The sequence below is a fragment of the Oryctolagus cuniculus genome, chromosome 15 (assembly GCF_964237555.1).
Source record: "Oryctolagus cuniculus chromosome 15, mOryCun1.1, whole genome shotgun sequence".
Lineage (NCBI taxonomy): Eukaryota > Metazoa > Chordata > Mammalia > Lagomorpha > Leporidae > Oryctolagus > Oryctolagus cuniculus.
In genome coordinates, this window is record NC_091446.1 from 70,674,861 (window position 1) to 70,701,341 (window position 26,481).

Here is a 26,481-nt window from a genome sequence, read left to right on the forward strand (position 1 = left end):
GTAAGTTAATAGCTCCCTCGCGCAGGTCTGTGACAAGAGTGTTCACAGCTCAGGGGTCCTAATTTATCTCAACGCACAAGGCAGACACCAGGGGAGGAAGTGGAAAATACAAGTCTGAACAAAGGCAAGGTCAAGGCCTGCTTGTGAAGTCACTCTCACAAGAGGAAAACGGGGGCTCTCTGAGGCCTGGAGCAGGTTGCCAAAGAGGGACAGGTGGCAGCTCCACGAGTCACTCCCCTCCCCTCACCCAAGGCTGCTGCTTCTGCAGCTCCTGCACCTGCCTCACCCCTGCCCGGATATGCCAAGCAGCTCTTTCACAATCCGGGCTGTTGAGATGGAGAAGGAAATTGCACACGGCAGGCCCTGGCTCTTGAGATCTGCAGATGTGAGCTTCCTTTTTGAAGTCACTCTAGGTCATTGTGCAACTCAGTAATGTCTGGACCTCAGATTCATGGACATCTCTAAAATTCGGACACTGAGGGGGTTGTTTTGGGCTCCCAGAGCCTCAGTGGGGTGCAGATGGGAATCACCCTAACGTGATGATGTGGGAAGTGTTCTGTTTCTCAGCATCAGGTTTTTAGCACACAGTTGGGGGTAAGAGGGAGTGAGTCAACAAGGAAGAAAACTGCCTCCACTTCTTGAAGGGAGTTCTCAGAAGACCAGGGCCTGGCAGCTCAGCTTACAGGACAGGCATAAAGAGTGCACACCTGCCAAGCCAGCACCAGTTTGTCTGGAGCTCCTGGGACCCCAGAGGAAGCAGCCTGTGAGTGTCTCGTTTTCTTTTCCCTGTGGCCTATGAATATCCTGTGGCCATCTGGACAGTGTACCATGCTGGAGTTGAAGGGAGGAGGGTCTGCAGCTCTTCTGGTCTTGTAGTTGGGTTTGGGAGGTGGGGGCACACGGGGTGGGGAGGTGCCCGTCTGCCCTCCACTAAGCGGCATGGAACCAGCAGGGCACCTACTTGCTGAACGGGGGTGCGGTGGGTGAGTAGGATGGGACACCCTCTCTTAGATGCTCTTGCCTGGAAGCCTCAGGTGGGCAGTGCAATTCCACCTTCTCTCTTGGCTCCTTGTCTGCTCCTGGTTTCTTCAGAAAGAGAAGTGGAGGAGAAACAGATCCGGCATTCACAGGCTTGGGTTCAACACCCATCCCGATGCTTCTCTCTTGGCCTCTAGACTTGACTTAAAATGATTCTTAATGAATTAGGACTCTGGCTTTCCAACCATGTGTCCAGAGGAGTCCTTTTTTTCCTATAAAATCTTACTCTGGAGGCTTAGCTTAAAGTGAACCCTGCATGGGTTGAGGGGCGGTGGCTGCCTTATCCATCTGAATCTCAGGTCTGAGACCTCTGAGCCTGCCTGTGTCTGGATCCTTCCTTCAGCAATGGGTGATGGCATTTCTGAGCCGTCTTGAGCTGGTGGGAGAAGGTGTATTGCTTTCATTTTTTCCCCCAATTCAGTCTCAAGGTCCCAGAGTTGACACAGTTGTGGGACAGGGGACATTGCTCACGTACTGGCCTGGGTCGGCCCCTGAGTGATCAGGAAGGCTCTACAGGGATGAGTGCAAGCCTTTGAGCTCAGCTTAGTGTTTCTAGAGGCTTGTGGGGCACCTGAGGAGGTGGCAAATTCAACAGCGCGAGAGGCTCGTGAGTTACAGGGTTCGCCTACACGGCGCATCATCAGCTGTTGGAGAGGCACCCCTCTGGCCAGGTAGCCCCTCTCCTGACATTGACCGAGCTGGCCTGCTGACCCTTTTTTCTTTGCAGGGCACCCTTTGGCTCTGTGTCCAGCCTCGGAGACTCCCACTTCCACCCTCATTACTTCACGGTTTCTCTCTTTGGCAGGAAGACACCCAGATGCAGAGAGTGGCCCGGGTCCTGCACTTACCCTGTGCTCTGTTACCATCTCCTGTCAGGTGGTAACTGGATGTCCTGTTGGGTAGTTGCTCATACGTCCCACAAGCCCTTTCCCCTGGCCGGGGCCACCTGGTGTATCACCTTCCCTCATAAGTCCCCTCTTCCAGCCCTCTCAGGTACACTGGGAAGAACTGCAGGGGCTGAGTCTCTGCAGCTGCTAACTTGGTGGGTGAAACTTGGGTGAAAACGTGCCCTGGGTTCCCTCGGGGGCTTTCTTCTGCTTGGGGGCCACCTCTGGTTCAGAACTGGCAAATCGCCCGGCATATGCTGCTGCACTTGCAGACTGAGCTCAGTCAGACGTCACTAGGCATTGAGAACCCTGGTTCATCTTCCTTCTTTCCTTCCTCTCTCCCTCCCTCCCTCCCTCCCTCCCTCCCTCCCTCCTTTCTTCCTTAATTGAAAGGCAGAGTTCCAGAGAGGTAGAGGCCAAGACAAAGAGAGAGGTCTTTCATCTGCTGGTTCACTTCCCAGATGGATGCAACAGCCAGAGCTGTGATGACCCGAAGTCAGGAGCTTCTTCTGGGCCTCCTGCATGGGTGCAGGGGCCCATGGACTTGGGCCATCTTCCACTGCTTTTCCAGGCCACAGCAGAGAGCTGGATCGGAAGTGGAGTATCTGAGACTTGAACCAGCTGCCATATGAGATGTCAGCACTGCAGCCAGAGACTTTACCCGCTATGCCACAGTGCCCTTCCCTCCCACCCCACCCCCCTCCCCCATTCATTTTCCAACACTGTGAGTTGCCATTGCTAACCCACTCAAGGCAGCAAGTCAGTGAGGGAGTAGAAGGTTGCCTGTCTGAGCTGAGCCAACCACCTCCTGTTACAGACAAGGTGAAAGAATCCAAGAAGGCAAAAGTCCTGCCTGGAGGGAGCACTCACTGGGTCCTTGGGGATGGAACACACAGCCTCAGTGAGGACCCTCCATGCTGGCCGCTGTTTCAATGGCAGTGCCCAAGAAAAAGCAGAATGGCGTGGGGGACGTGAGAACGAGGACATTGTGATCAACCCATGTGAGAGTCCCATTGCTCTCCGAGGCTGGACCGTGTGCCCATCTTGTCTCCAAATCACTTTGAGCATCTGGCTGCTTTGAGCTCCATAGCAGGAAGTGGGAGGGGTAAGGAGTGGCTGCTTCTGACCTTCAGGAGCTGGGCCATGCCCTATACCGTGTCCTAGAGCCGAAATCATGTCCTTTCCTCTCTGTTCTTCTCCCCAGGCCATGCTGCTCCTCCTCCTGACCTCACTGTTCCTGCTTGCCCAGCCCCGGGGATGCCTGGAAGAAGAGATGAGGACCTACTCCCAGAGGACAGTGAGCAACGCCTGCACCCACGTCATGTGTGGCCCAGTGGAAGACAGCCTTCCTGGTCGAGATGGACAGGATGGCAGAGAGGGCCCCCAGGGTGAGAAGGGGGATCCAGGTGGAGCTGGGACCAGGGCTTGTCCTGATGGCAGGGGTGGGCGTTGGAATTGTCACCGATCCAGCGCATCTGGATAGCTTGTGACGGAAAACCCGGAGATGGGATCTTCCTTCCAGGGGGTTGGTTCCCTCTTCTGCAGCACCATGTGCATTCCATCGGCTGGCAAGTGAGCAGCTTTCCTGAGCCCCCAGCTGCCTCCCTGTATCACCCAACCCTCCTGGTTCCTCCCCAAGGCCCCAGCTGGCTCCCTCCCTAAGAACAAGCAAATAGTTAGTAAATTACCCCAAATAGTTGGTAAATTACTGATATTTAGGGCCCTCTAGAGCCCTTTTCAGGTAGCTAACAGGTGTTCATTGACTAAATGATGCCTACGCAGAGTGTTAAATATCTTCAATATTTAATTAAATTTCACCACATGAAAAGTGGGCAAACACTCAGGCCTAATCAAAAGGGTTTTCCCTAACACATTACAGGGGGAGAAGGGAAGCTCACATTTCTTTGCTTGGCCCTATGCTGGGGCATTCAGTGGAGTAGTTCATTTAATCCTCTTAAAGGTCTTACAAGGAATAGACTAATCTCCCTTGATGGGGAAGGAAACTGATGCAGAAAGGCTAAGCAACAGCCAACCAGAATGTGACAAAGGCATGAGTTTCTTTTATTTTTTTTAAGATTCTTATTTATTTATTTCAAAATCAGAGTTATACAGAGAGAGGAGAGGCAGAGAGAGAGAGAGAGAGAGAGAGAGAGAGAGAGAGAGAGAGAGAAAGTCCTCATCTGCTGGTTTACTCTCTATTTTCACAATGGCCGGAGCTACACCAACCCGAAGCCAGGAGCCAGGAGCTTCCTCCATGTCTGCCACACAGCTGCAGGGGCCCAAGGACTTGGGCCATCTTCCTCTGCTTTCCCAAACCATTAGCAGGGAGCTGGATGGGAAGTGGAGGAGCCAGGACTCCAAGCAGCACCCATATGAGATGCTGCCATTGCAGGTCTCGGAGGCTTTACCTGCTACACCACAGTGTCGTCCCTCAAGTAGCATCTTAACTGCAAGGCCAAGTGCCTGCCTTCAAGGTTATTTTAAAAACATGGCACGATAGAAAAAAACAAAAACAAACACCATGGCGGGGCCGGTGCTGTGTCCCTGCTGCTCCACTTCCCATACAGGTCTCTGCTATGGCCTGCGAAAGCAGTAGAAGATGGCCCAAGTGCTTGGGCCTGTACCCACATGGGAGACATGGAAGAAGCTCCTGGTTCCTTTTTTTGGATCAGTGCAGTACTGGCCATTGCAGCCAACTGGGGAGTGAACCAGAGGATGGAAAACCCTTCTCTGTGTGTGTGTGTGTGTCTGCTTCTCTCTCTGTGCAACTCTTTCAAATAAATACAATAAATCTTTAAAATGAAATACAAAACAAAGCAAAACAAAACAATGGCATAGTCATTAATTGTATGATGATAGCAGATATAAAGTCAAACATATAGTCCAATCTTATCTCTGGTTAAAAGAAATTCAGAAAGGTATGTATTTTTAAAACATGGGATTTAAGAGATTATTTTATAACCTGATTGTGTCCGTGAGCTCCTGTTTAGGGACTGGCACATGGAAGGTGCTTAGTAAATGTTAGTTTCCTGCCACCTCCAAGGTCAGTTCTGTATCTACATACAGCACAAAGTACTCTTTCCTACAGGATGATGACTGAATTAAAAATTACCAGGTATGGATTAAAACAAAAGGGAACTCAACAAAATATTACAAGTAGTTATTCCTGGGCAGTAGGATTTGGGAAGCTCCAAAGTTATACCATGTCTTCATGTATTCATGCATTCAAATTTATTTACTCTTTCATTGATCTCACAAATCAAAAGGAGTATTATTAATTCTGATTTAAAGTGAGCTATGGCACATTCTAACACATTAGATCCTTAAAGCACTGATTTTAGGAACACAGTAAGAGAGACGCAACCTCCCTGGGCTTGTTCTCCTTCTCCCTTCAAAGAAGTGTACAACACAACACAGTCTTTTGGTTTTCATTAGAGGCTCCAAATGCCAGTCACAAGAGCTGTCAAGCTGCAGGGCTGGGCCAAACACATGTCCTCAGCTAAGACCTCAGGGAGGCCCAAGAGGCCACTGGGAAGGAGTCTCAGAACACTTGGGCTTTCCTACCACAGTCTCAAGCCCAGAGAACAGTTTCAACAAAGCCACCTGGAAATCCCCTTGCCCTCTGACAAAGGGCGACTGTGTCACTCCAAAGCATAGAGATGGGTTCAGCCTGCACAGAGGGAGAGCAAAGGAACAGCGATACCCTGAGGACCCCACTTGTAGATGGTCCCGGGGGGAGAACTGGAGGCTGCTTACTGTGAGCCTTGCAGGTCTTGCAGGAGGGCACTTGATATGGGGGGTGGGGAGGGTTAAAAGGTAATCCGACCTGGAGGCCCAACACAAAGGTAACCTCACTAAGAGGATGATTTCCCCTAAACACAAATGCCAAGGATGGAACTGCAAGAGGCAGGCTGGAGGAGGCACGTGCAGCAGCCATAGAGAACTGCACAGGAGGATCCCTCTGAGGACCTCCCAGAGACAAACAGTCAGCACTGTGTCTGCAACATACCCAGCTCCCAGACGCCTGGTCCCCAGGCAGCACCCACTGAAGACTACACCCACCTTCCCCTAACTATTCCCACCATTCCAAGGGGTCCAAAAGCAGCTGTTGCTGGGGAACAAGGGAAAAAAGAACGAGAGAGAAGGCACCAGCTGCACCCTGTTCCCCAAGCCAGGCTCCTCAGCCCCTCCTGGATGAGATTGCATTATCTATTTTAGAAGAAAAGTTGGCCGGTGCCACGGTTCAACAGGCTAATACTCCACCTAGTAGCGCCAGCACACTGGGTTCTAGTCCCAGTCGGGGTGCCGGATTCTCTCCCGGTTGCCCCTCTTCCAGGCTAGCTCTCCGCTATGGCCCAGGAGTGCAGTGGAGGATGGCTCAAGTGCTTGGGCCCTGCACCCCATGGGAGACCAGGAGAAGCACCTGGCTCCTGCCTTCGTATCAACACGGTGCACCAGCCGCAGCGCACTGGCTGCAGCAGCCATTGGAGGGTGAACCAACGGCAAAGGAAGCCCTTTCTATCTGTCTCTCTCTCTCACTGTCCACTGTGCCTGTCAAAAAAAAAAAAAAAAAAAAAAAAAGAAAGAAAGAAAAAGAAAAAAAGTTTATGGCTTTACCAACTGGACTTCCTGACATCTCAGAGTGACCGGGATTACCTATGCATCTGCTTGATTTCACCTGCGGTTAGAGTGGCAGCAGGAAACAGTCTAGTTTAAGGGGGATTTCTAATGATAAAATCTAACAGAAATCTGGAAAGATTCCTAAACGTGAACTAGTGCCATTTTCAATACCTAAAGGCAACTGCAGGCCTTCAAGGTCTCCAGCGAGACCAGCGTGTCGTTTCTGCAGCTCTCCTTACCCGTTGTGCAGGAGGGTGTGATGATGGTCCACCAGGGACTGAGTGAACGAGCCCAGGAGCCCAAGGCTCTCATAAGGGATGCTCTGCGGCCAGAGGACAACCACTGAATGAGAACCAGAGGCACAAAGAAACCATTAGGGCACCTGAAGACCGGCAGGTAGGAAAGAACACTGATTCTACCAAAGTAACTACCGGGGAAACAGGGTCTGAAGGAGGGCACCTGAATCTCCCTCCTGTATTTCTAAAAAGCAGCTCCAATGGATGTGTGCCACAAAGAAACGAGGTGATGATCAGGCTCGTGCACTGGCGGAACGGATCCGATTTTTCATGAATTCCACCCCAAACATTATTTCCTAGACTTGTAGGAGTCTGCGTGCTTTGGCCAGCTTCTGTCCTGCAAACGGTGGCTTGAGCTCAATCTCGCAGTTAGAATCATGCTCTTCCACTCTTGCACACCACGCAGACACACTCGGAAAATCAGACTCGCGAAGGTTTAACAGCAACTCCTCGTTCATGTAAGGTTTTTGTGGTGACCTTACCAACTCCTCCTCAGGCTCTGTTACAAGCCTTTCTGTGAATCACTGTCAACCCCTCCAAGGTTTAGTGCTCCACTTAGATCTGCACCAAAGGCAACACTACTTCTCCCAGGATGCTGTTTAAAGTCAATATTCCAATAAAGTATAACATATCACTGCGGCCTCCTAACCGCGCGGTGGAGAGGGGCTGGCATCTGCCAGTTCCACTAAATTCCAACTCGAATCTTCAGTTTCCCAGCTTGTGTGTTCGAACAGGGTCGCGGGATCCTGGCACAGAAAGGGCACTTGGGAAAACTAGAGTCCCACGCCTCCATCCTGCACACGGTGAAAGGAGGGCGGAGGTGGTCAGAGCGACACCGGTGTGGAAATGACACCCGTCCAGGTTCCAGGATCTCCCGGGAAAGATCCAAAATAGCTTCTCCTTCCTCCTACATGATACCGGTTTACCCCAACCTGTTTCCGGGCGTCTTTCCCGTTCGTTATCCTGGAAGTGAGACAGCAGTAGAGCTGTCCTCCTGCTGTCACACCGGTTCTTGCTCACCAGTGAAATCCTAGCCGTCCCTTGGGTTTATCCGCTGTTTTCCAAGCAACTCCCCCTGCTTCAAACACTCTAAAGCTTCTAAAACCCCGCTTAGCGTCCGCAGGCATTCGTAACCTAGGCAACCGCATGGTGCGCATGCGCACCGACCCCGTTCCCATGGCGCCCCTGGCGCTACGACAGCCCGGAAGGCCCAAACACAGGCGCCCGCGCCCGCGCCCCTCACGGCAAAGTATCCCAGCCTCAGCCCCGTGACCAGCGAGGGCAAACGTCTGGCCGTAGCGAAGTAGGTGGTAGCAACCCTTCCGGCCTTCGTGTTCGCAAGCACCATGGCTCTCAGTGGTCAGGTGGGGAGTCATTCCCGCCCCGAGGTGAGGAAAGCCAGGGAAACCGGTTTCCCAAGGCCTGGAACACCTGCCAAAAGCCTTGGCAGCCTACTGCGCCTGCGCCTCCTTCTGGGTTCCCGTCTTTCCCTCTGCTCCCAGGCACACGAGCTGGAACTGCGCCTGCGCGGCCTCTCCTCTAAGTGGAGGCGGAGGCCTGGGTGACAGGAGTGCTCTCTCCAGGCGGTTGTCTCAACCGTGTAGTAGCCAAAGGAGAGCGTGAGGACCGCGAACCAGAACACACTGCCCCTCTGGAAGTAGGCCGCGTTGCCTGCCTCCATCGCCATCGCCATCGCCATCGCCATCGCTGCAGCTCCTTTCTGGGCTGCGCGGCCGGCTCTGCTCCCAGTGCAGTGGATGTAGGACCAGCAGGGGCGGGCCTGGGCGGCTGCTCCGCCCAACCCGCGAGGAGGGAGGAGGGCCCCGGGCTTGCCAAGCACAGGTGGTGGCCCGACTAGCCCCGTCTTGGCCTGGTCATTATCTGTAGGGGACACCCTTTCCAAGCGTCGCTCTCTGTAACGCTGTCTTTCCAATACATACATGTTTTTTAAAGAAAGATAAATAGGGGCCGGCGCTGGGTGCAGTGGAATAGGCCACCACCTGTGGCCCTGGCATCCACATATAGGCATCCTTGAACTGAAGAGTTAAAATTGTATATGTGCGGGTGTAAAAGTAAAGCTTAACCTTACAGGTTATAACATTCCTGGTACAGCTGTAAAAATAAGACAGAGTGAAGTAGCACCTTGACAGTAGGGACTCCATTTTGGAGCACTGATACTCCATTCTGAGAAAGCAAACCCCTCCCCCCACCCCCACCATGAGACTCTGGTCTGAAACTATGATCTCAAATAGTCGGACAATAGCAGTGCACTACATCACCCTTGGCAGAGCACAAAAACCCCCTAGCATGATTGCTCAAGTGGCACCTGGGATACCTGGGGTAATAATGAAGATGTGATTTGTCTGTGTCTTACATTAATGTCAAGTCCTAATTGCTAATTGTAATATTGTAACTGGTATTGTCAAGATTATGATGAATATTAATTTCACTTAGGTTTTAGGTTATGTTGACCCCAGTAACCATATACTCTCTTTTGATTTTATGTACTCTCTTTTGATCTTAGAAACTGTGTATAGCAACTGTGCATAGCAACCGTGTATTCCCCCTTCCCCAGTTTTGCGGTTTTTGCCTTTATAAACCCTAACCAGTGGTTTTTCAGGGCTGCTCTGCTCTTGTATGGTCAGACAGCCCCGGCATGCTGGATAATCAATAAAGCTTCCCCTTGCTGTTTGCATAAGAGACGTGTCTCTTGGTGACGTTTTTCGGGCGGTCGCCTCTAACAGAACTATGACCACTTGACCATGATGGATCTTTATGATTGCTGTCAGTTTTGATTTGGCAGTATGTTAAAAATTTTCCATATATTGTCGCTCCCCCTCTTCGTGGAGGAGCAACACAGGACCCTGCGCTGTTCTTTCGTCTGCTCGGCCCTCCCCGGGTTTGCCGCTGGTTCTTCCCTGGTTGGCTACTATCCCTTCCACCTCCATGGAAGGGCAGTTCCCCCTGGCCACATTCCCCACTTCCGCAGGGGAGCAGCACACCGCTGGCCGGCTTTCTCGGGGGCTGCACGGGTTCCCTTAGATGTTCCCCATAGATGTTCCCGGTGCATGCCGTCTCTCTCCTCCTTTATAGTCCTCCTCCGCCAATCCTAACTCGGCTGTCCACACGCCGAGTACGCTGCTCTCCAATCAGGAGCAAGTCCTACAGTTTATTGGTTGAACTGGAGGCAGCTGTGCGGAAGCTGTTTACTTCTCTCCCAGCGCCATATTGTGGGAGAGCAGATGCATAGAATAAGTCTTAATTCCAGTAACTCAGTCTAGTCTGGTTTGCTCCCCACAGATCCCCCTTTCTTTTTATTTTTGGCGTTGATACGCGCCTGTCTTCGGTGCCCCGCGGCACACACTCTGCTCTACTTGCTAGAGTTGCCACAGGTTCTTACAAGTCCTATCAATCAGGAAAACCGAATCCGGGTCCTCTCTTCGCCATGTTGTGAGGAGGTTTTTAGGCGCTGATGCGTGCCTGTGTTCGGTGCCCTGCAGCGCATGCTCTGCTCTGCCTGCAGGGGCTTACAAGCCCTAACAATCAGGCAAACCGAATCCAAGCCTTCTCATTGCCGTATTGTGGGGGAGACCTTACTGATGTTAATTCGTGCCTGTCTTCGGTGACCTGCGGCGCATAAGCTGCTAGCTGCCCGCAGGTGCTCATCGCCTCACTTAATCAGGCAGACCGAATCCAAGCTTTCTCATTGCCATGTTGAGGGGAGGCCTTATTTTTCTCTATTTCTCTATCTCCGGGCATTCCTATTTCTCCCATTTTACTTCTATCTTCCAGCATTCCTATTTCTCTCACTTTACTTCTAAACTTCTGTTTCTCTTATCCCCGTGGCTTCCCGGCGCCTCGCCCTGCCGGCAGGCTCCACGGCGCCGCGCGGCTTCGCGGCTCTGCGCGGCTCGGCTTTGCGCGCACACTCCGCGGTCTCCGCGCTAGCCCCGCGTTCCCTATGTACTTGAGCCCCGCACGCTCTGTCTGCGCGCGGCAGCCTCCGCGAGTCACACAGCGTAGCTTACGTCTCCGCCACTAGCATTCAATCTAAGTTCCCCGGGCTAGCCTGGCGAATTCAACCCAGCTTACGTCTCCGCCCCACGGTTTGGCTTCCCGTCCTTTGTTCCCCGGGCTAATCAGACGGATCCCAATCTGGCTTACGTTTCAGCTTCTGGTTTCAACTTTTCGCCCCCTATTCCCGGGCTAACTTGAGAATCCCAAAGTGGCTTTCGTATCCGCCTCGGCCTGCCCCCCGCGGCTTCAATTTCCCTAACATTTTTATCTACCCGGTATGTTTCCCCAAGCTTTCCTCCAACAATATTCCTCCCTCATTTCTCCTGGCCTCTCCCCACAGTCCGCGTCCGAGTCTGTTTGTTCTAGCGTTCACTTTCGCTTTCGACCTTAGAGATTTCTCCCAGCTTCCCCCCGTAGTCCGTATCTGAGTCTATGCCTAGGCTTTCAATAGCTTCTTCCGGCACCCTTTTCGTCCGGCTTTTCCCTAGGCTGTTTGCTAGTCTCTCTCTCCGGTATTTTCCCAGTTCTTCCCGTTTCTTCCCTCTTAAGTTTGCTATCCGACCTAGGTTTCCTAATCCGAGTCACGGCACCATTATGTCGCTCCCCCTCTTCGTGGAGGAACGACACTAAGCCCTGCCTAGGCTTCATATCCGAGTCACGGCACCATTCTGTCGCTCCCCCTCTTCGTGGAGGAGCAACACAGGACCCTGCGCTGTTCTTTCGTCTGCTCGGCCCTCCCCGGGTTTGCCGCTGGTTCTTCCCGGGTTGGCTACTATCCCTTCCACCTCCATGGAAGGGCAGTTCCCCCTGGCCACATTCCCCACTTCCGCAGGGGAGCAGCACACCGCCGGCCGGCTTTCTCGGGGGCTGCACGGGTTCCCTTAGATGTTCCCCATAGATGTTCCCGGTGCATGCCGTCTCTCTCCTCCTTTATAGTCCTCCTCCGCCAATCCTAACTCGGCTGTCCACACGCCGAGTACGCTGCTCTCCAATCAGGAGCAAGTCCTACAGTTTATTGGTTGAACTGGAGGCAGCTGTGCGGAAGCTGTTTACTTCTCTCCCAGCGCCATATTGTGGGAGAGCAGATGCATAGAATAAGTCTTAATTCCAGTAACTCAGTCTAGTCCGGTTTGCTCCCCACATATATGTTCATCAGAAATGTTCACCTATCGTTTCTTGTTGTATTCTTGTCTGGCTTGAGTTCAGGGTAAGGCTGACCTCCAGCAACGAGTTTAATTTTATGTAAGGTATACAAATTTCATGTATTTCATATATACAGATTTAGCAGCATGGTGATCCTTCCCACCCATGCTCCCACTTCTTCCTCCTCCCTCTCCTAGTCCCAGTCTTAATTTTTACAAAGATTTTTTTTCAGTTTACTTTATACTCATTATCCCTACACTAAGTAAAGAGTTCAACAAACTGTAGAGACAAGGGCTGTAAACCATCATTGCATCTCAAAGTGGCAATTTCACTTCTATAGATAACGTTTTAGGTACTCTTAGTTACCATAGGCAGAGTGACAGAGATGGGAGGAGGGAGAGAGAGAGACAACCATTGCATCTTCTGGTGCATTCCCCAAATGCTCACAACAGCTGGCGTGGGGCCAGCACCAGACTGAAGCCACAGTCAGGAAGACTCCATCTGAGTTTCCCGTGTGGAGAAGAGGAACCCAAGTACTTGGACCCTCTGCTGCCTCCCAGGCACATTAGCAGGAAGCTGGGTTGGAAGCAGAGCAGCCAGGACTCGAACTCTCCTCTCCCACATGTAAATTCACACGTAGTGCAGCAGTAGAGGGCTGTACAGTAGCACCACAGCAGTTGTGATGAGATGTTTGCAGAACAGGATGGGTATGCCCCTACCTGACCACACCCCTGTGCCCACCTGCCTATCAGGGTAATTAACCACTCCCCTTTGGAAGTTGATTAAAGGCCTGGGACCTGGTGGGCCCAGCCATTTTTGGCCCTCTGTCTCTTTCACCATTGCAGGCTTGCACATCGTCTTTGGGCCACCTGCTCCTTGCTTTCTGGCAGACATTTTCCTCGACATGGCTGGCTCCTGGTACTTGGTATAAATCCAGATTTCTTAGGCAAGAACCCATGATGCTCATTAATATTGTGAATTCATTAAGAAGCAAATGGTAATATAATTGGCACCCCCTACTCCAATAAAAGATGGCACCTCAGATGGGACCTTTAAGAGGTCTGTCTCTGATTACCTTGGGATCTTACTGGTGTAAGAGCTATTTTAAAAAAAAAATCAGTACAGGGGCCAACCATTTGATGTAGCAGGTAAAGTTTCCATGCTATGTCAATACCGGTTTAAGTTCTAGCTGCTCCACTTTTGATCCAAATCCCTGCTAATGCCCTGGGAAAAGCAGTGGAAGATGGCCCAAGTGCTTGCGCCCCTGCAACCAATGTGGGAGGCACGGAAGAAACTCCTGGTTCCTGGCATTGTCTTGGCCCAGCTCCAGCTGTTGTGGACATCTGGGGAGTGAACCAACATAGGCAAGATCTCTTTCTCTCTCTCTTTCTGGCTTTCAAATAAATAAATAAATAAAATTTTAAAGGTTTTATTTCTTTATTTGAGAGACAGAGTTACAGACAGAGAGAGGGAGAGACAGAGAGAAAAGTCTTCCATCTGCTGGTTTCCTCTCCAAATGGCCAAAACAGCAAGAGCTGGGCCAATTCAAAGCCTGGAGCCTGGAGCTTCTTCCTGGTCTCCCATGTGGGTGCTGGGGCCCAAGCACTTGGGTCATCTTCCACTGCTTTCCCAGGCCACAGCACAGAGCCACATCGGAAGAGGAGCAGTTGGGACTGGAACTGGGATGCTGGTGATGCAGGTAGAGGCTCAGCCTACTATGCCCCAGCAACGCCTGTAAATCTTAACAAAGCAAGGTCAATGCACTACTCCGTGAACATCCTGCGAAGCGAAGGTCCACAGGAAAAATATGTAAACTCTCCTGAGTTGTTCAGGAAGAAAAAGAGAGATTGTCCAATAAAGGTTGTTATTTAAAAGGTGAACCCTACGATTGGGCAGTGTGGGAGCTGGTATGTTGACCTTTGCCAGTGATGTCTAAATAATGGCATGAGAATAGAAGTGACTGCCTGGAGTTGGGGAGAGCATAAAAGCAAGTGAATTCACCTGGTCAAAATATTCTTTGAAACAAGTTTAATGAAAGAGGGAAAGGCACCATCTAGTGGAAATTCATGGTGCTGAGGTACTGAACTTTGACTTAACAGGAATTTAAAAAAAAAAAAAAAAAAAGCCAGGGAAACCAGGCTAGGCCAACTTAATATTTTAAAGATTTATTTATTTATTTGAAAGTCAGAGCTTCACAGAGAGAGAAGAAGGGGGAAAAAAGAGAGAGAGAGAGAGATCTTCCATCCTCTGATTCACTCCCCAACTGGCCGCAATGGCTGGAGCTGCACTGATCTGAAGCCAGGAGCCAGGAGCCAGGAGCCAGGAGCTTCTTCCAGGCCTCCCATGCGGTGCAGGGACCCAAGCACTTGGGCCATCCTCTACTGCTTTCCCAGGCCATAGCAGAGAGCTGGATCGGAAATGGAGCAGCCTGGACATGAACCAGTGTCCATATGGGATGCTGGCACTGCAGGCGGCAGCTTCACCCACTGCTTTACCCGCTACGCATCGGCTCCCCAACATAATTTTAGTTTGTTCTGTCTGAGCCGCTGTCTCCTTTCAGACATCCAGTTCTCAAACTATTCTATGGAGGTGACTGTTTTGAGAATAAAATGAATTATTTCAATGATTTAATTACTGTATGATGTTAGACTTATATTGACTTTTTAAGATTTCTTTTTATTTGAAATAGTTACACAGAGAAAGAGAGAGAGGGAGAGAGAGAGAGGGAGGGAGAGAGAGAGAATCTTCTTCCCAGATGGCTGCAACAGGCAAGGCTGGGCCAGGCCAAAGCCAGGAGTCTAGAGCTTCTTCTGAGTCTCCCATGTGGGTGGCAGGGTCCCAAGCCCTTGGGCCATCTTCCACTGCTTTCCCAAGCCATTAGCAGGGAGCTGCATGGGAAGTGCAGCAGCCAGGACATGAGCCAGCACCCGTGTGGGATGCTGCCATACCCACTATACCTTAATGCTGGCCCCTTATGCTGACTTCTGAAAAGCATTTATTTTTGTGTACCTGAGAGGCTGAGTGAGAGAGAGCAAGAGAGAGAGAAACCTTCTGTTTGCTGGTTCACTCCCCAAATGTCTACAACAGCCAAAGCTGGGTCAGGCTGAAGCCAGGAACCTAGAAATGCATCCAGGTCTCCCAGTGTAGGCTATAGGGCCCATGCACCTGAGCCATCACCTGCTGGTTCCCTGGTTACTTTGGTGTGAAGCCGGATTGGGAGCAGAGTAACTGGGACTGGAACCCACACTCTGCTATGGGCTGGGGGCATCCTACGTGGCAGCTTAACAAGCTTTGCCACAATGCCTGCAGTCTTATATTCTTTAACGTCCTCATTCGCTGTGAGTCTCTGGCCTCACCAGCCTCCAAACTCTCAGTTATCAGTGCTGTCAGTGATGCAGATCACCTGGGGCCTGGCCAGGGCTAAATGAGAAAATTAGTTCCCATGGGTGTTCAGTGAATGGAAGCTAGGATTTAAAAATGGAGATTCTGGAAAGCCAGTTGTGCCTAGGGGGAGCTGTGTGTAGGGTGTGGCAGGGGCTGGAGAAGGGCTGGGTCTAAGGCGTGCCTAGGGTGGCCATCTCAGGTTTATATTAAATGAATGCTGTGCCAGTAGCCCTCACTTCACTAACCAGGAAGAGTGTCTCAGGAGGGCTCCCAGACATGGCTTCCAATGGTGAGTTTCCATGTGCGGCTTTGTCAGCAAGGCTGGGTTCTTTCTGTCCTGGTGTTCTGTGGGGGTTTGAGCTTTCGTCTTTCAGAAGTGCAGGCTCGTGGTCCAGGGGCCACTAGTGTCACAGGTGTCACTGTCTCTGGCAACCGAATGGCTGAATGCAGGGGTAGGATTTCCCAAAGGCTCAGGTGTTTAAAAATTAACCCAACTTGGGGTTGCCTTAAAAAGTTTTCTGCATTTTAAAGATGTACCTGGAAGTGGTTTAGGTAGAACAGTGTCTTGGGTTCCCTTCAGAATGAAGGGGTGGGAGGTGTGGGGAAAGATGGGAAGGGTAGGGGGAGGAAACAGCACTGGTCATGTAATGCTGGAGCAGGGAACTTCACAGTGTCGGTGGAAAAGTGGAATTCAGAAATGTTTTGGGGCAAAAAAAAACTTTGAAACCAAGAATAGGTGTTTCATGATATTCATTTCTCTGAGGACTTCTTCTATAGGAGCCGAGTTAGATTCTCAGGCAGCACCGGCCGTTGTGGCCATTTGGGTAGTGAAGCAACAGATGGAAGACCTTTCTCACTCACGCTCTCTCTCTCTCTCTGTCTCTCTCTCTCACTGAGTAACTCTGCTTGTCAAAAAATAAAATAAAATAATATAAATGCTGGAGTTCTGAAGTCTTGGGTTCTGGCCCTGACTTCTTTCTCTAAACAAGCACTGGGTGAGAGAAGTCCTGGGTCAGCGCCAGTCTATCTTGCAGCTTATGAGTGTGACATCTCAATCAACTCTCAGAGGCCTCCCAGCTCTAGGAGGTCTTCAGAAAATCCTTGGAAAGTGCCCATGGTGGAGGGGGAGCCCTCTCAGCTCCTCACTCTGTCCCAAAGGCAAAATCCAAGGCCCCAGAACAATGGTGCCCTTAGGGTGTGAAGCCCTTCCAGAAGCTGCTCTGGACCACAGGGGAGGGAGGGGCCTCCCAGGTGAAGATTGTGGGCTCAGCTGCCAGTTTTACTGCTGAGATTTTATTTAAACAAACAAATTTGATTTCAAACAAAACAACAACCAGTGTATTTTTAAAATGTGTGTTAAAGGTATACAAATTGCTGGTCAGAAATACTGGGAACTTTTCCTGTGGAGTTCTAGTGAGTGGCCGGGCTGGGGGTAGGGACCAGATACCCTGGAGCACCTCAGCGATAGATGCTCCCCAGGGAGGTTTTGCTGGGAGCAGAAAGCGCTCTTATCCCCTCTTTGCCTGTTCTGAAGGAAAGAGTTCCAACCAACAGTGTGTTCTCTGTTTGAATTTGGGTTTATACAAAATGCTTTACACCAATTATTCATATAATCAATATGTTTAAAAACATTTATTTATATTCATTTGGAAGGCATAGTTACAGAGAGATAGAGAGAGGGATCTTCCATCTACTGGTTCACTCCCCAGTTGGCAGCAAATGGCCAGGGCTGGGCCAGGCCAAAGCCAGGATCTTCTTCCCAGCCTCCCACATGGGTGCAGGGGCCCAAGCACTCGGGTCATCCTCTGCTGCTTTCCCAGGGCTTTAGCAGGGAGCTGGATGGCAAGTGGAGCAACTGGGACTTCAACTGACAGCATATGGGATGCTGGACTGGAGGCAGAGGCTTAACTTGCCATGAAACAACACCAGCCCTGAATGTATAAGTTTTTTTCTGGACAGGCAGAGTTAGACAGTGAGAGAGAAACAGAAAGAATGGTCTTCCTTTTCCGTTGGTTCACCCCCAAAATGGGCGCTGCGGCCGGCGCGCTGTTGCAATCCGAAGCCAGGTGCTTCCTCCTGGTCTCCCATGTGGGTGCAGGGCCCAAGCACTTGGCCCATCCTTCACTGCCTTACCGAGCCACAGCAGAGAGCTGGACTGGAAGAGGGGTAATGGAGACAGAATCCGGTGCCCCAACCGGGACTAGAACCTGGGGTGCCGGCGCTGCAGGTGGAGGATTAGTCAAGTGAGCCTCGGGCCCTAGCACTATAACAATTTTTGAAAATTTTGGGGGGGCTGGCGCTGTGGCACAGTGGGTTAACGCCCTCCCCTGAAGCACCAGTATCCCATATGGGTGCCATTTTGAGAACTGGCTGCTCCACGTCCAATCCAGCTCTCTGCTATGGCCTGGGAAAGCAGTGGAAGATGGCCCAAGTCCTTGGGCCCCTGCACCCACGTGGGAGACCTGGAAGAAGCTCCAGGCTCCTGGCTTCGGATCAGCACAGCTCAGCCATTGAAGCCACTTGGGGAGTGAAGCATTGGATGGAAGACCTCTCTCTCTGCTTCTCCTCTCTCTGTGTAACTCTTTCAAATAAATAAATAAATATTTTTAAAAAATACACATAGCTCCATTTCACTGCCAAATGCTTAAGATACTTCTTAAAATTTTATTTGAAGGTTTATTTTATTTTTAAAAGGCAGAATTACAGAGAGGCAGACAGAGAGAGAGGGAGAGAAAGAAAATAGGGTGAAGGTCCTTCCATCTGCTTGTTCACTCCCCAGATGGCTGCAATGACCAGAGCTGTGCCAACCTGACCAGGAGCTCTTTCCAGATCTCCCATGTGGGTGCAGGGGCCCAAGGACTTGGGCCATCATCTGCTTTCCCAGGCTGTGGCAGAGAGCTGGATCAGAAGTGGAGCAGCTGGGACTTGAACCGGTGCCCATATGGGATGCCAGCACTGCAGGCAGCAGCTTTACCTGCTACTCCACAGTGCCAGCCCAATCCAGCACTTCTTACTGGCACCTCTCTGTCATGCTGTCCCCCACAGTCCTGCTCTGGTAGCTACTCGGTGTGCAGGTGTGCAGGTGTGCTCTGGGAGCAGAGGCTAGAGAAAGCTGAAGGAAGGGGAGTCGAGGAGAACAGCAAGGGGCTTTCGGGGTTTGTGTATTTGGAGGTTTGGTGGCTGACTTTCTGACCCTTTCCTCAGCTCTGCTCTCGCTCTCCCCCCTTCTCTCTCCCTCTCTCCCTCTCCCCCCTCTCCCTTTTTGTCTCTCCCTCTCTCCCCATCTCCTTATCTCTCCTTCTTCATTCCCCTGCCCCCTCCCTCTCCCCCTCTCTCCCTCTCTCCCTCTCTGTCTCTCTCCACACCTGCTCATTAGCGATGTCCACACTATATTTTGAATGTCACAGTTTCTGTGATGAAGTGTCTCCGGTTTTGCCTTAGGTAGTCTATAGTATGTTCAGATTGACCTTTTTAAAAAGATTTATTTAAAAGACAGAGTGACAGAGAGAGAGAGACACACAGAGAACTGCCATCCTCTGGTTCACTCCCCAAATGGCTGCAATGGCCAGGGCTGGGCCAGGCAGAAGCCAGGAGCATGGAACTCCATCTGGGTCTCCCACATGGGTGGTGGGGACACAAGCACTTGGCCAGTTTTCCACTGCTTTCCCAGGGGCTTCAGCGGGGGCTGGACTGGTAGAGCAGATGGACTCAAATCATTGCTCATATGGGATGCTGATGTCCTCAGGGGCAACTTAACATACTGCAGCCCAACCCCCGGCAGCTAGGTTATACCCTTTGAAGCAGACATATGAAGGTTGTGAATTTGGTTTGCAGTCCTTGTAAGTTTTTTCACTTAAATTCTGATTTAAGAAAAACAGGATTGCCTCGTGTCAGTTCTTCTGGTGGCCTCTGCAGTAGAGAACTGTGCCAACGTTGGTTTGTCCATAAGGTCTTCTCCCCTTCCAGCATCCGGGAGATGAGCACACACCAGAGGACAGGTTTAGACCCTCAGTGCTTTCCTCCCACTGGAATGTCTGACATGGGTGAAGGATATGACCTGGGGACTTGGTGTTAAATCTTCTAGCGCCATTTAGTTGATTGACACAGTGGAGGGTATGGCCACTTTCGACTTCATTCCATTGAGCAAAAAAGCCCACGCAGTGATAACAAGCAATAGGGGTACCAGACCTATCCTCGTCAATCTGTTTCAGTCCTTTCGCACTTTGCCCCCATATATTTAAATTATTGTTTACCAGATTGTTGTCAGCTGGTTTATTTGCATTACCTCAATTACTAGTGTGGCTGAGTGTTTTCCCACCATCTCTGTCTTTGTAGTATATCAATTTTCACTAAAGAAAACCTTCTTCACTCCTGTTACCTTTATGACCTAAATACTATCATCTTCTCACCATAAGTTTCAAAAGATATGCCCACAGTCCATTATTCATTTTATTATGACTAGGTAAGAGGGAAGGTATCACCTTTCTAAAATTTTATTCTCTCACAGAGGTCTTTTGTTTTTCTGGATCTTGCTAATATTCTCATGTCTTCTCTCTCTGTATTTTTCAGGAGATGGTCATGACAACATAGAAACACAACATGGAAGAAGAAAAGGAAAAGCACGCCATCAATTTACACCTGAGGAACTGCACATACTGAATCAATCATTTGCAGAGAGTCCTTATCCTGACTTTACGACCAAGGAGGAACTGGTCAAAAAACTCCATTGTTCGTTTTACACAATTGAGGTACATAAACTACGTAGGTATTTACATGAATATGTCTTTGTGGACAATAATAAAAAAGCAACTAATTATGAAAAAGTATAACAGCATTTCATCACATAAGACAGCGTTGACATTTGGTCCCATTTCTTCTTCATGTCATTGTGGATGTGACTATATTAAAGCATGTTATGTGTTATTTTTGAAACAGATTTATTTATTTGAAAATCAGAGTTACACAGAGAGAGGGAAGGAGAGGCAGAGAGAGAGAGCAAGGTCTCCCATCTGCTGGTTCACTCCCCACCTGGCCTCAACGGCCGGAGCTATGTTGATTCGAAGTCAGCAGCCAGGAGCTTCTTCTGGGTCTCTCATGTGGGTACAGGGGCCCAAGCACTTGGGCCATCTCACTGCTTTCCCAGGCCATAGTTGAGAGGTGGATCAGAAGTGGAGCAGCCAGGACTTGAACTGGTGTCCATATGGAATGCCGGCTCTGCAGGTGGCGGTTTTACCTCCTATGCCACAGCACTGGCCCCAATTACTCTCACTTTACAAAGGAGAAAAAGTAGAGTAGAGGTTCCACAAAACACTTAGGGTAAGGTATAAAGTAATACCGCTAAGTTATGGCAGACGCTTGTTTGTTTTGGGTATGGCCTTTGAAGAAAATGACATTTAGAATACGATTTAGAATACGTTGAATTAGGAATTCATTCTGGAAAAGCAGTTGGAGTAAAATAAGCAAGCTAAGGGAACATATTTTGAGAACAGCTGCTTCACGTCTAAATGCAGAGGGTGCAAATAGGTTGGTAGAAGATTTGGAAAAGTAGGGATTTGCTCATACATAAGGGCCCGTGCCTCCTTTGAAGTCAGATGGGAATCCAGAATTGTGCACAATTACGATTTTAATTATTATAAACGTATATTTATATATACATTTACATATCATATTTACTATAAATGCATTCTCGTATTATAAATATAATAACACAGGAAGCCCCTGGAAAGCGTGCTTGCATTTTGCATGTCTTACTCAAGGTCACGAAGGAAATCAGTGATGACGCTGATCCTAAGATGAACTACAAAATTCTCCTACATTGGCGAATATATAGACTCGAAAGTAATTTCTGTTTTGTTTCTTTTTTAGAACTGGTTCCAAAATAAAAGAGCCAGACTAGCAGCCAAGAAGAGACGCAAAGTGCTTGAAGCCAGGATGCCATATGCACTCCCTGTCCAAGGTCCCCCAGGTGTAAGACTGCAGAATTCCCAGGAGCGGTTTCCCAACACTACCCAGGTGGCTGTGCTGGGCGGAGCTGTCTACGCCACTCCACGTGCCCAGGTGTGGTCTCCCAACTTTGCCCAGGCAGCTGTGCTGGGTGGAGCTGTCTACACCACTCCATGTGCCCACGTGTGGTCTCCCAACACTGCCCAGGTGGCTGTGCTGGGCGGAGCTGTCTACACCACTCCACGAGCCCAGGAGTGGTCTCCCAATGCTGGCCAGGTGGCTGTGCTGGACGGAGCTGTCTACCCCACTCCACATGCCCAGGAGTGGTCTCCCAACGCTGCCCAGGTAGCTGTGCTGGGCGGAGCTGTCTACACCGCTCCATGTGCCCAGGAGTGGTCTCCCAACGCTGCCCAGGCAGCTGTGCTGGGCAGAGCTGTCTACTCCACTCCACGTGCCCAGGATTGGTCTCCCAACGCTGCCCAGGCAGCCCTGCTGGGCGGAGCTGTCTACTCCACTCCACCCACATGGGAGGTTTCCAGCCCGCTCTACGGCTCCTGGGATTCTGGGGTTCGAGGTGCTCAAGAGGCACCAAGCTATGCTCTGGAGAATCAAGGGAACGTAGGAGGTGGATCTTTTCCCCGTGGCGTTCCAGGAGCAAGGTTTATTCATTCTTTTTCATACGCACCGTATTTTGGGAGTTCCAGGTCAGAGATGAGGGTCATGCAGCCTGATTGGCCTTCCCTGCTACCCGGTGTTCCCAGTGCTCAGGGAGCGATGCAACAGCTGCAGGAGCAGAGCTCTCTTCGTTACCCACCATGTGAAGAATGGCAGCAGAATGGCTGGGGAACACACCCTCAGCAGCCCAAGCAGCCTCCGGATTACTGGCAGGAGCTGCCCTCCCAGGACCAGTTTCCAATGCAGCAGAATCACAACAGCGCAGAGAACAGGGTGCCTTTTCCTCTGTCCCAGCAGTAGCCTGGAGATCGTCAAGGTGATGGAGAGCTCATGTTCTTGCAGGTGTTGAGCACAGCTCTGTGGGTACTCAGTTCTCCAACAGAACCTCACGAGCAAGATATGCAGCAAGAAGGTGCCCGAGATGCCCAGTTCTGAAATCCAGGACATTTTGAAAGAGGAACACACCGGTGCCAACTTCTGGGACTAGAAATGTGGCTGCAGGAAATGGCGTTGGGCTTTTGAGTCAGCAGATGGCTGTCATACTACAATTGTGTACCTGGGAGTCGAAGGTTCTTGAAAGAAAGGAACTAGCTCATAGTGTACATCCTTTGTGTGTGTGGCTGGTTAGGGTTGTGAACGTATTTTCTATCATGTTGGCATTTATATTCTTGAAGGACATTTTGTACTGGTAGTTATTGTAGGGGTTTGTGTCACGTTAAACTAGGATTAAAGGAGTCAATTAGGCTACCTTTCTTACTATTTTCTATAATTTTGTACAACACTGCACTTAGCCCTTCATTAAACATTTGGATTTTACAATGACGGCTCTGATAGATTCATTATAGGGAGATTTTGCCTCCTGATCTCATTATAGGTGATTAGAAAACTATCATTTCTCCTTGAGTAAAATTTGTGATTATGTTTGCTAATACTAATTCCATTTCATCTAGGGTTTTAAATTTACTGCTATAAATCATCTGAAGTACCATTAGGGCTTTCATTCCTAGAGTATTTGTGTATGTAAAATGTGTCATTTTCAAGTTTTAGACTCGCATCTTCTAATCTTGGTGTTTTATTGCCAGCTATTTGTCCCTTGGAAGAAAAGTTTGGAGAAAAACCCAGATTGCATGGAGTCCTTTAAATTTCACCATGGGTGCGGTCCCTGGTCTTGAGCAGTGTATGTTGCTGCCTCCCAGTAGGGAAATGTGAAAAAACATTACTTCCCAGGCCGGCACTGTGGCACAGCGGGTTAACACTCTGGCCTGAGCACTGGCATCCCATATGGGCACCGGTATGAAACCTGGTGCTCTGCTTCCAATCCAGCTCTCTGCTATGGCCTGGGAAAGCAGAAGATGGCCCTTGTCCTTGAGCCCCTGCACCTGTGTGGCAGACCCAGAAGAAACTCCTGCCTCCCAGCTTTGGATCAGCACAGTTCAGGCCATTGCAGCCAACTGGGGAGTGAACCACCAGATGGAAGTCCCCTCTCTCTCTCTCTCTCTCTCTCTGTGAAACTCTGACTTTCAAATAAAAAATAAATATTAAAAAAAAAGATCTCTACAGGTGCTGGTGCTCTGGTGCAGCGGGTAAAGCCGCCATCCTATATGGTTGCCCGTTCAAGTCTCAACTGTTCCACTTCTGATCTAGCTCCCAGCTAATGCACCTGGGAGAGTCGTGGAAGATGGTCCAAGTCCTTGGGCCCCTACACCTATGTGTGAGACCCGAAAGAAGCTCCTCCTCCTGGTATAGCTCCAGCTGTTGCGGCCTTTTGGGGGAGTGAACCAGTGGATGGAAGACTCTGTCTGCCTGTCTGTCTCTCTGTCATTCTGCCTTTCAAATAAATACAGCTTTAAAAAAATTCTGTAACTCAGACAGTAGGATTTAGACAACAGGCAGGGGCATGGGCAGGGGCACAGCATCTAACAATTTATTCTCTTGGCTTGTTTTCCCAAGAATATTCTAAGAAGAGTGATCTTGCAATGCTGTACCCCCAGGGATTGGGCCTCACAGCAAGGAGAGCTGCAAGAGCCCAGCAGGAGTTGGGTTTTGAACACACGATGCGTGCTGCTGTGGGTTGCTTGAGCAGGTAGGGCCCTCTTGCTTCTCTTTTTCCTCTATCCCAGCCACGCCCTCACTCTACAATCCCTCAAAAATGGCTTCTCACAGAGGCAGTAGTTTTAGGGAGCTGTACTTTCCAATCTCCTTGTCACAATAAAGCTGTCCTTTGAATTGTCGTGGGAGACCAATCATTTGTTGACTCCCCAGGCAAATGAACCCCTTTTGTCTGATATATGGAGGGGCAGGGGAGCTGCTCTAGGACTTGATGAGAGGTGTCCACTCCAAGCTGGAGGGGTGGGCATGCGGCCATATTTGTCCTGTAGTTTGGGGCCTTCTCAATACACAGTTGCTCCTTATGCACAGAACCCTGGAAAGCCAGCCAGTCATTTCCTGCGACCTCTTTCAAAGCAGGACTGGGGACCGGAAGTGTGCAAGTGTGTCAGGTCCTGTCCTGGTCACTTGAGTTGTCAGGCACCACCCAGTGACAACCTGAGGCAGCAGGCACTGAGTCTCTGGCCCTAGCACCTTGCATCTGAAACTGTGCAGAGAAAAGCCCAAGAATTGTTTCTGGTGGGAACTGGGACTTTGCGTCTGGCTACTACAGACCTTCACTCTGTCTGGTGTGTGGAGGCTCCAAGGGGCCCACTGTGCAGTGCGGCACAGTGCAATACTTCCAGCAGTGAGCCAGAATCAGGAACAGCAGGGTGACGTGTGTCCGGGCAGCTGCAATGGGGAGCCTGCTAAGGGGTTGGGGCAGTCCCTGCTCAGCTCTGTGCCTCCCCTTTAAGGTCTTTGCATGTTCCTCTGTGAATTCTGCTGGCAGGGTGGTTGTACTGCAGAATTTCTTGGTGGACAAAGTGTACCTTAGTGTACCTGACTCAGGTGAGATGTGGTCAAAATCAACTCCTATAGGAAATTTTGAAGGTATTTTTAAGTTCTCCATCTCCACCGAGGTCCCTCTTAGCTTGGTGAGCCTGGTTGTCCAATCGCCACCACAGTGGATTCACAGCAGCCACAGACATGCTGATGGTTTCCTCAACAGAGACTGTGTGATCCAGACCCACAGGAGAGTCTGGGTGGGGGTAGGGGGCACATCATCCTCTTTGCATGCCCTTCCTACAATGTCCCAAAGTCACACTGAGCCCTATCAAAGCATCAGCCATGGACATCTGTGGGGCAACCCCGGAGCTCAGCTCCTGGTCCTCCAGTAGAAAGTGGTTGCTGAGAAGACTTGGCTACGGCCACCCATCCCCAGGATCTTCCCACCCTACGGTGTACTGGAGTGGACCCTGAGTTTGAGTCCTAGCTGTTCCACTTCTGATCCTGCTCCCTGCTAAAATGCCTGGGAAAACACCAGAGGAGGGCAACTGCATCCTTGTGGGAGACCCACAAGAAGCTCCTGGCTCTTGGCTTCAGCCTGGCTCAGCACCAGTCATTGCTTCCATTTGGGGATGAGCCAGTGGATGGAAGACTGTCTCTGTCTCTGCCTCTGTTGTATATCTGCTTTTCAAATACAGAAAAATAAATATTTTTTAAAACAACCTTTCTTCACCAGTCTGGGAAATGTGACATTGTACATTTAACATTATGCAAGGAGATGCCACCAGGAATATCCAAAGCCAGGAGCAAGTGAGCAGTACCAGTGGGTGGCCAAGGGAGGATATTGGAGAAATAGCTCTGCTATTTCTGCTAAATAGCGGTGGGTGAGTAGGATGGGACACCCTCTCTTAGATGCTCTTGCCTGGAAGCCTCAGGTGGGCAGTGCAATTCCACCTTCTCTCTTGGCTCCCTGTCTGCTCCTGGTTTCTTCAGAAAAGTAGTGGAGGAGAAACAGATCTGGCATTCACAGGCTTGGGTTCAACACCCATCCCGATGCTTCTCTCTTGGCCTCTAGACTTGACTTAAAATGGTTCCTAATGAATTAGGACTCTGGCTTTCCAACCATGTGTCCAGAGGAGTCCTTTTTTTCCTATAAAATCTTACTCTGGAGTCTTAGCTTAAAGTGAACCCTGCATGGGTTGAGGGGCTGTGGCTGCCTTATCCATCTGAATCTCAGGTCTGAGACCTCTGAGCCTGCCTGTGTCTGGATCCTTCCTTCAGCAATGGGTGATGGCATTTCTGAGCCGTCTTGAGCTGGTGGGAGAAGGTGTATTGCTTTCATTTTTCCCCCCAAATCAGTCTCAGGGTCCCAGAGTTGACACAGCTGTGGGACAGGGGACATTGCTCACGTTCTGGCCTGGGTCGGCCCCTGGGTGATCAGGAAGGCTCTACCAGGACGAGTGCAAGCCTTTGAGCTCAGCTTAGTGTTTCTAGAGGCTTGTGGGTAGCCTAAGGAGGTGGCAAATTCAACAGTGTAAGATGGTGGTGAAATACAGGGGTCGCCTGCATGGCCCATCATCAGCTGTTGGAGAGGCGCGCCTCTG

General features: G+C 50.3%; 1 protein-coding gene and 1 long non-coding RNA gene across 4 annotated transcripts in view; one reads left to right on the forward strand and one right to left on the reverse strand.

Moving 5' to 3' along the window:
- Positions 1–26,481, reverse strand: part of LOC103347188 (uncharacterized) — a 64,387-nt gene that overhangs the window by 3,525 nt on the left and 34,381 nt on the right. Inside the window, exon 3 of one of the 3 annotated variants that reach the window (XR_011382468.1) lies at positions 6,785–6,887. The exons of 1 other annotated variant lie outside the window; for it this stretch is intronic. This is a non-coding gene — a long non-coding RNA (uncharacterized lncRNA). Of the gene's footprint in view, positions 1–6,784; positions 6,888–16,989; positions 25,559–26,481 lie in introns of those variants that run through there. One more of the 3 variants, XR_011382470.1, reaches the window with a different exon arrangement.
- LOC138845395 (cytoplasmic polyadenylated homeobox-like protein) lies at positions 441–22,822 on the forward strand. The gene is made up of 4 exons (XM_070057923.1): positions 441–763; positions 3,130–3,313; positions 19,955–20,133; positions 21,251–22,822. The coding sequence occupies exons 2-4, from the start codon at positions 3,133–3,135 to the stop codon at positions 22,301–22,303; spliced, it is 1,413 nt and encodes a 470-aa protein (XP_069914024.1). The 5' UTR covers positions 441–763; positions 3,130–3,132; the 3' UTR covers positions 22,304–22,822.